Source organism: Desmodus rotundus, chromosome 1 (genome assembly GCF_022682495.2).
Source record: "Desmodus rotundus isolate HL8 chromosome 1, HLdesRot8A.1, whole genome shotgun sequence".
Lineage (NCBI taxonomy): Eukaryota > Metazoa > Chordata > Mammalia > Chiroptera > Phyllostomidae > Desmodus > Desmodus rotundus.
The window spans coordinates 28,832,407-28,842,172 of NC_071387.1; the positions used below are offsets into that span (position 1 = coordinate 28,832,407).

Consider the following 9,766-nt stretch of genomic DNA (forward strand, 5'->3'; position numbering starts at 1 on the left):
GCAGCAGATAACTACTGTCATTTGCCCTTTTAGCTTTCTTTGGCATATCTCTAGACATTTAATGTATTTTTTTCAAACATGGTATCATACTATAAATACTGTTTTGTAATCTGTGCTTTCATTTACAGATATAATGTGAACACCTTTGTTCACTTAAAAAATTACACTAGCCCTGGCTGGTGTGGCTCAGTGGGTTGAACGGCAAGGCCTGCAAACCGAAAGGTCACCAGTTCAATTCCCAGTCGGGGCGCATGCCTGGGTTGTGGGCCAGGGCCCTGGTTGGGGGTGTGAGAGGGGCAACTGATCGATGTTTCTCTTACACATCGATGTGTTTCTCCCTCTATCTCTCCCCCTTTCTCCTCTCTCTAAAAATAAATAAATAACATCATAATAAATAACATCCATTACCTGTGTAAGTTTTTTAAAGAAAAAACTCGCGCAGGTAATGGATTCTTCTTGTAAAACTTAGAAATTAAAGGTAGGCAAAAAGAAAACAGCTGCTCCCCCCATACATAAATGCTGCTAATTTGGGGGCATATATTCTTTTGCACATTTTAAAAGCTTGTATGTGTACAGATTTTTAAAAAGGGTTATATTGTAGATATCATTTTGTAAGTTTTTAAATTTAACATTATAGCTTGAACACTTTTCTATTTCAATAAATATAAATATTGTTATTTTGAAAGAGATGCATAGTATTCCATGAAATGACTGTGCCGTATTTAATCTCATACTGTTGAGCATTTAGGCTGCTTTACATTTTCTTTCCTATAAACAATGCTGCAATAAACATTGACCAGTTGGCTGCCTCTTGCGCACCCCTAACCAGGGACCTGGCCTGCAGTACAGGCGTGTGCCCTGACCAGGAATCAGACCACTGATCCTAAGGTTCACAGGCCGGCACTCAATCCACTGAGCCACATCAGTCAGGGCCTTATACCCACTTTTATGCAAAATTGTTCTATATGTTTTAGTCAGTGCCTTGAGGCGAGAAAAAGAAACAAAAGCTATAAGGATTGGAAAAGTGAAAAAAAGATTATTCATAGATGACATATTCACTTACAGAATATCCAAAATAATCCACAGATTAATTAGAATTGATAAGTACATTTAGAACAGCTGCTGGATGCAAGGTCAGTATACAAAAATCAATCATAATACTATATACTGGCAATAAACAATTAGAAAATAAAATTTAAAAACATTATTTTCAATAAGACTTTTTTAAAACCAAGAGTAAATCTTTAAGTACAGTTTATGTAATTATTCCTCAATAAATTGTTAAAAACGGTAAAACAAAAAAAAGAGGACTGTCGGTCAAGAAGGCAGCATAGGCAGACATGGCTCACCTCTTCGCACAACCACATCACAATTACAACTAAAATATAGAACAGCCATCACTCAGAACTGTCAGAAATGAAGTTAAATGGAAGTCTGACAACTACAGAATTAAAGAAACCACATCCATCCAGACTGGTAGGAGGGGCACAGACATGGAATGGGTCACTCACCCATGTGTGGTGGATAAAAATTTGAGAGGAATATCTCAGGAATGAGAAGTCCCAGCCCCACACCAGGCCCCCCAGCCCAGGGTTCCAGCGCCAGGAAGGTAAGTCCCCACAACTTCTGGCTGCAAAACCCAGCAGTGATTGAGTCAGTGGAAGAAACTGCTGAAGACCCAAACAGTTCCTCTAAAAGAACACACACACAGACTCACCTACTCAGACTCCCTCTGAGCTCCAGCACTGAGGTAGCAGCTTGAAAGGCACCAGTGGCATACTGGGAGAAATTGAAATGTCTGGCATCAAGGTGAACAGAGACCATTGTCCTTTTTCTCAACCCTTCCCCCACAGAGCCACAGAGACAGCAAGCTGGTGGCATATCTGAGACTCCATCAACCTGACTAAGACTGTTTGCCCCACCTTGGAAATCCCCAGAGACTCTGTCCCACCAAGCTGCTTTTCCATTTGAATGGCTGGTCTTGGCTCAGGCTTCACAGCTTCCCAAATCCTCTTAAACAAGCAACAGCTGGCCTCACTGAGCCACCGGCCTAGCTTCCCCTAGGAATCTCCACACCCAGCACAAGTAGCAGCCATCTCAGATGGCTTTATAGCTCAGGCAGGGTGGCCCTGGGCAAAACATAGGTGGGGACTTACCTTGGCCAGTACCACCTGGAAAACCCCAGGGCCAGTGCACCCAGTGGACAGCTACAGACCACATCAGAGCACCACCACCCTGCTGCTGCACAGTGATCCTCCACAGAGGGTGGAAGTTGGTGGTCAGTGGTCACAGCCAGTCCTTGCAGCTGACTGGCCTGAGTAATCCCTCCCATTGACCTGCCAACAGCAACCAAGGCTCAAATACAAGAGGACGGTATATCCAGACCACCTGAAGAGCGCACCTCAAGTACCTGGCTTGGGTGATAGGGGATGCTGTGCCACTGGACTCTACAGGACACCTGCTACATTAAGCCACACTACCAAGACACAGAGTCAAAGCAGCTCTACCTGATACATACAAAAATACACAAGTAGGCTGCCAAAATGAGGAGACAAAAAAACATGGCCCAAATGAAAGACCAGAAGAAATAAAAACCTACAGAAAAAGAGCTAAACAAAATGGAGATAAGCAATCTCTCAGATGCAGGGTTCAAAACACTGGTTATAGGGACGCTCAAGGAACTTAGTGAGGACCTCAACGGCATAAAAAAGATCCAGTCAGAAATGAAGGATTCACTAATTGAAATAAAAAAAAAAACAATTTACAGGGAAAACACAGTATAGTGGATGAAGCCGAGAATCATAAGAAACATATAGAAGCGAAAAACAACCAATCAGAACAAGAAGAAGAAAAAAGAATCCTCCCAAAATGAGGACAGTAAAAGTAGCCTTTGGGACAACTTCAAGAAGCTCAACATTTGCATCACAGGAATACCAGAAGGAGAAGATAAAGAGCAAGAAATTGGAAAACTATTTGAAAAAATAATGCAAGAAAACTTCCCTAAATTGGTGAAGGAAATAGTCATGCAAGTCCAGGAAGCAGAGAGAGTCTCAAACAAGATGGATGCAAAGAGGCCCCATCATAAGACACATCATAATTAAAATGCCAAAGGTTAAAGATGAAGAGAGGACCTTAAAAGCAGCAAGAGAAAAGAAGTTCATTACCTCAGGGGAGTTCCCATAAGACTGTCAGCTGATTTCTCAAAAGAAACTTTACAGGCTAGAAGGGATTAGCAAGACATATTCAAAGTCCTAAAAAGCAGAATCCTACAGCCAAGATTGCTCTACACAGCAAAGCTATATATCCCACAATCCACATACCCTACAATCTATAATACTTGTTTTCAACTTTATGTCAATAGAGGTAGTGGGATGCAACAAGAATATTATTGGGAGTTTAATCACTACCACTTTTCTGGAGGACAAATTGGCAGTATTTACCAAAGACCTAAAAAACAATCATCACCATTGACCCAGCAACTCATCTTTTAGGAATATATACTAAAGAAATAATCAGATACACAAAGATGTAACAGTGTTTTCAAAAACTTTTTGGAAAATCTAAATATTAAAAGGGGGGTGGTTTAATTATACTGCATCCATACATAAAAACTTAGGTTCGCCATTAGAATGCTCTTACAAAATATTATTATTTGATGTGGTAAAATGTCTATAAGTACATCAATACATTTTTTAAAAAGATTGTCCAAAGAGCATGTATGGTATGATACCAATGTTAAGGAAAGCTACAAAGCAGAAAGTAAAAAGGATAGGAAGCAAAAAGGATAGGATTGGAAGGATATGCTCCCAAGTGTTACCAGTGATGAGATTATTTTTTGGTTAAATTTTTAGAAATTGGCAACAAATTCCAAGGTCCAAAATTCCTATGGTACAAGGGGCATACGGTAAAATTGCTCCCTTCCCACGTTCCCCCAGCCACCTCCCCAGAGGCAATCAGGGTTAAAAGGGTGGCTTTCCATTCTGGGTTGGCGATTTCTGCGTTTTCCCATTTTCTGTTGTAAACCCGCGTGGAGCTAAGCGGGCAAACCATTAGGGTTCCCGGGGGCGGGGCGCAGCGCTGGCCCCGCCCACCAGGCCCGCCGCTAAATTTCCGTTCTCCGCAGTCGCGCGCACGCCCACGCTGGAGCCGGACACGATGCACGCGCGCCTGCGCCTCTCCGAGGACCTCCTGACGGTGAGAAGCGCCCTCTTCCGTCGCCTGGGGCCTGCGCCCTCGCTGCGTTTCGACGAGCTGTGGCAGGTGTTGGGCCGCGACTGCTTTGCCGCGGGCCGCCACTATTGGGAAGTGGATGTGCAGGAGGCGGGCTGCGGCTGGTGGGTGGGCGCGGCCTACGCTTCCCTGCGGCGCCGCGGGGCCTCCGCCGCCGCCCGCCTGGGCTGCAACCGCCAGTCTTGGTGCCTTAAGCGCTACGACCTGGAGTACTGGGCCTTCCACGACAGCCAGCGCTGCCGTCTGCGGCCCCGCCACGACCCCGATCGTCTAGGCATCTTCCTAGATTACGAAGCCGGCATCCTCGCCTTCTACGACGTGTCGGGCGGCATGAACCACCTCCACACCTTCCATGCCGCATTCCAGGAGCCGCTCTACCCTGCCCTGAGGCTCTGGGAAGGGACCTTGAGCATCGCCCGGCTGCCCTAGAGGCTGTGATTGTAGTGATCACCCTGGGCTTTCCAGGACTCTGGTCACACCCGACCCAGACGTGGGTGGCTCACTGCCCACTCTCTAAGCACACCCATTGTCTCCCCCACCAGTCATGCCTTGTGCTTAACAGTTCTCTCTTAGGCAGGTTTCACACCTGCCTTAAACACAGGTCCTCTACTGCTGCTCTCTCATCCGACCTCCCCACCACCACACTTAATGCTACACTGCTTTCAGTCCAGGTTCCTGAAAGGACACACTCGCAGGTGAGCCCCAAGCATCCTGACACAATACATCATCCTTAGCCTCAAACCTCTTCCCTCATATAGTAGCCAGAACCACCTGGCATATAGTAGGTGCACAATAAATATGTGAATGAATGAGTCCCCCAGTCCTGACTCAAATCTATCCAATGTCCCTCGGATCTGCCTCCTCTCCACTCTACTTGAACTTGTCCACGTTTCCTCCCTTCAGAGTAGCATCAAGAGTCTCTTAATAGCGTCTCGTATGAACCCTCTCCCATCCTCCTCCACCTATAGCCACAGTGATCTGCCCAAAACCACACAACCTCTCAGAACTATGAAAAGTTTCCCAGGACAACAGAGAGGAAAAAGCACTTCACCTCACCTTAGCATGCAAGGTTTTCCTAGTCTGCCCCTAAGCTACTTCTCAGCCAGCTTCTACAGCGCCTTTCGGAGAACCTCCATCAGAACTGTGTCACATAGTTGACCTCCGCGCCTTTGCAGCTATCCTTTCCCTTGCCCCAAGCACATGCATAAAGCCCTTTCTTTGCCTGCCTCAATCTTCCCCAGGCTTAACTGCCCCGAGGAAGTCTCCCCAAGCCACAAGAATCTCTTACTATCACGGCTACAAACCTGGGACCCATCTTTCCAACTAGATTGGAAGCTTTCCAAGGGTAGCTATGTCCTATACTCTCCCCACCCTGAAGATTCACTAAGCCCCTCGCTGCCCTCCCGGGCAGTGAATAGCCAGCAGCTGGCTGCGTGGAATCACAGTGCACCTGAGCCAGGAGAGCCTCACAGATCAACCAGCCTGACCTCGTTGCACATTTGGGGAGACTAATGTCTTGACCTGAAAGAAAGTTGCTTAAAGTCACCCAGGCAAGTCTCTGATTTGCCTTTTGGCCCAGGTCTTCAGGCCCAGCCTTTAACCTGGGAGGTTTTACTGCTTGTTTCTCAGGGGATGTTGGGAAGAATCAGCAGGTAGCAGTTGCTAAGCAACTGCAGCAGTAAGAGAAGCTGAGTTTAGGCAGCCCATTCATGCTATGCTCCTCAGATCCCTCAGATCCAGATGTTGCCAAGGAAACCCACAGAGCCCCATTTTCCAGAAAGAAGTGACAGCGATAGAGATGGCCAAACCAGCAGGACCTCACAGGGACACCAGCTCTAGCAGGGAGGGAAAGGCCTTTTTTCAGGGCCTGTGCCCCAGTTCTGAAGGTTCAGCATCCTGATTTGTCAAATTCCCTACACAGTTTTTAAGTGACACCGTATTAAAAGTATCCTGTTAGGTGCTTGACAGGAGGACAGTGGTAGGGTGAGGAAAATGCAAAGCTGAATCTCCCCCATGGTTTAAATAGACTCTCAGTACATCGGTTTGAACCAGGGGTGTGCCACCTGGGCCTGCAGGCCACATGCAGCCCAGGGTGGCTACAAATGCAACTCGACACAGAATCATAAATTTCCTTAAAGCATTACTTAGTTTTATTACTATGTTTTATATTGTTTTATTATTTATATATGTACATTTTCTATATTGGTGATCACAAACTTCGGACGATTTTAACAGATTATTGAAAGGTCTGCTGCATAATTAGTTATTATGTGAGGACTTTTTTGCTTATCTGTGGTGGTGCATATCACGAAAATTGTGCACGGACCTTTTCTTTGCTCACTGGTTTTCCTGCTTGTGTATTTAATGTGTGGCCCAGAGACACCAAAAGGTTGGACACCCCTGGTTTGAACTGTAAAAACACACGAACTTCCAATAGTCTTTGACATAAAAATGGCACTTTCACATAGTGCATTGTGATAATACACATAGGAAACAAGGCAGAAGGAACCTTGAAGGTGCCTCTACCTCTAACCAAATTGCTTTAAACTCTGGCTTGGGTAGATGTCTAAGTACCGTGCTGCAGAAACCCCGAGAAAAAGGAAATTAGTTCTCCGGGGATGGCCCAGGACTGAATTCAGGCAGCGGGCACTCCTGGCAGGGGAAGAAGGGTGCACTTAACTGGACAACTCTGTTCATCCCTGCAAATCAAGACTTGTTCCTAGACCCAGAGCCACAGGAGCCAAGTAATAACAGCCCTTGCTCATCATCAGGCACCGTTCGAATGCTCTACACCTACTAATTCACTTGACCCCCACATCATCCCTAGGAGGTAGAAAGTCATCCCAATTTCACACATTGCAAAATTGAAACACACAAGGAGTGACTTGCCCGAGCCACACAGCTAACGGCAGAGCTGGTGCCTGTGCTCACACCCACCAGGCCGTACCATTTTGGCAAATAGCCAGTCTCTGGCCAACACCTGCTCACTCTAGCCCCTCTTGGTAGGCCTGTAATGCTCTGCTTTGTTGACTAGTTACTCTGTGGGAGTGTAGCTCTGGCTTGTCTTCCTTGGGCTCTGAGATGAGGTCTTATACCCAGAAGGAGATTTGAAAGCAGCAGAGACCAAGCTGCACTATAAAGGGTGGAAACTGGCTTTTAGCAAATGCTTACTCTGTGTTGAGGTCTGCACCAGCCAGAAAACTCCAGTTTTGGTCCACAGTGGTGACCTCTGGCTGGTCACTTTTTACTTCGCGGAGCATCACGTGTAAAATGGGGCTACACAGGTAATGACCCTATCCCCCAGGGCTGTGAGTCTCAAGTGAGCCAGAGGATGCGCACCTGCCTTGAACACTGTACAGAGCTGTGCCGTGCCAGGATGCGGGAGCATCCCCGGCAGAGTTCCTGCTGTGCTCAGTGCTCAGACAGTGGATAACCCTAACTGCCATTTGGCAGGAGCTTCCTTGGGGCCCATCTCTGCAAGGGTATTGAGCACTTACTCTTTCAGTTTTTAATTTGTAGAAATTTCTTAACTGATACAGCAAATTGCTTGCAGATGTGTTTAAATGACAGCAATTTTCTAATATGTATGTTTACATAAAATATGAATATTTTAACCATGGTCTTCATTGGGAGTTTATGTTGCTTCATGTATACCGTATCTAGGCCTGGACAGGGTCTTGCTCATCCTCCGCCCCCTCCACAATTTCCTTGCAGTGGTCAGCTGGTCCCTGGTTGAATATGTCCAGTGGAGGGGATTTCACCACTTCCAAAGACCATTCACTAAGTTCTTGCTTATGTGGAAACAAACACTGCCTCCCACTGTTCCTCCCCATGACAGTATTACGTAGCTTTTGGCGTATTTGTGATCATCCTTCAGCAACTGAATCCATCGTTGGCCCTTACTAATGTTGAGAGATTTCAGGGACCCTCCCTTGTCTACTGCATCATCTCTTCCGTTTCTGCAACTACACTTTCTCAGGAAGCAGGGGATGATGATGTCAGCCTAGTAGAGGCACAGCCCAGCAGAGGGCACACAGAGGTGTCCTGCCCAACCAGGGCTTGGTGGGTGGGAGTCTGTACTATGAGGTGGGGGCAGCTTGCCTAAGAAGCCAAGCTAGATGGGGGGTAAGCGGGAGAGTGGGGGAGGCCCCGGGGTCTGAGTTTACTGAGAAGGCTTCCATGGCTCCCCACTGCCAAACAACAAAGTCCAAATTCAGTCGGCTTTTAAGCCTTTGCTGTTTTCCTGACCAATTCAATTCCCTTCTTTCCTATCCATGTGGCCGTCCTCTGCCAAACCATCACTTGCTAGCGCCTGGACACTCTGGGCACTTCCCAAACTTATGCCCCAACTCCCTCAGTCACTGCTCAACCTGCAAGGTTGAACAAAAGCACCACCTCCTCCAGGAGGCCTTCCCTGACTATGCCTCCTCTTCCATCTCTGCTTCCACAACTCCCGGAAAACATCTCAACAATTCATTCACGTGGGTACTGCTCATGGAGGCAACTGACTGGCTCCCTGCTGGAACCACCCTCTGTACATTCTCAGCTAGAGCCCAGACCAGGCTCTTCCCTCTCTCCAGGCCCCGGAACACATCCCTCTACTGCCACGCTGCTGCTTCTTGTTAGGTCTCAGATATTTGCTTAAATGTCACATTCTCAGCTGTTGTAGAAAAAATGCCACGGAATAGGAAATTTTGACGGTCTATTCAAAGTCTGTTTATAGGGAAAAATGAAAGGGAGTAAATATCAGTTCAGCCAGAAATTGATGCTATCACACTTCAGCTCTTAGCACACCAATTTTACAGGTTCTCTTTTGCACATGAGTACAGCCCAGGATTCCTATCCCACCCCACCCACACCTACAACAGGAGCGCCTTCTAGAAACTGTTTTGGAATCTACAGGAAAGGGAGGTTCTACACTCACAAGTAAAGAAACTTCAAAAGGCTAATTTATGCATTTGAAAAGAAATTGAAATGTATACTTTGAAACAAGAGGTGTTATGGCAAACAAAGTGTGAACGAAGATTAAGGATTTGAAAATACGTGTGAAAAGAATCATTACTCTATTGGCTCACAAGAACACAGGGGGATAAGACGGGACATCTCTGTGGGAGGGTCGTGTTGCTTTTCAAAGAAGTACGGCAACGTACGAGCTGGGCTTGTGCTTTCATCACGGGTTACAGAAGGCCGGCTTCAGCAGGACCTCCTTATTCCAAGTCGCCACAACCTGCGAATACAGCAGGCCCCACCTTCCCCCGCTCCCTCCCACAGTTCTACTCCCCGCCCCTCCTCCCCGCCCCCTGTTGCACACGTCACCCTTTAACACACTCGGATGCACTTGCTGTGCTCAGGGTTTGTGGTGTGCCTGTCCCCATCGGAAGGGAAAATCCCATAGGGAAGGGATTTGGGCATGTCCTCAGGACCTAAAACCCAGTCCAGTGCTCAGTGGGCCCTCCAGGTCTGCTGAAAGAAGTGAGGGCCATTCCCCTCTTTTCTCAGAGCTGTGAACACTGGAGGTACTTCTCTGTCTGCAAGA

At 46.9% G+C, this 9,766-nt stretch overlaps 1 protein-coding gene across 1 annotated transcript in view; it reads left to right on the plus strand.

Moving 5' to 3' along the window:
• The window catches only part of TRIM14 (tripartite motif containing 14), a 31,955-nt gene extending 24,091 nt beyond the window's left edge, over positions 1 to 7,864 (plus strand). Inside the window, exon 6 of the mRNA XM_045195255.3 lies at positions 4,124 to 7,864. Coding sequence (XP_045051190.2) covers positions 4,124 to 4,659 — 536 coding nt within the window. The 3' untranslated portion in view covers positions 4,660 to 7,864. The remainder of the gene's footprint in view (positions 1 to 4,123) is intronic.
• Positions 7,865 to 9,766: the final 1,902 nt, after the last annotated feature.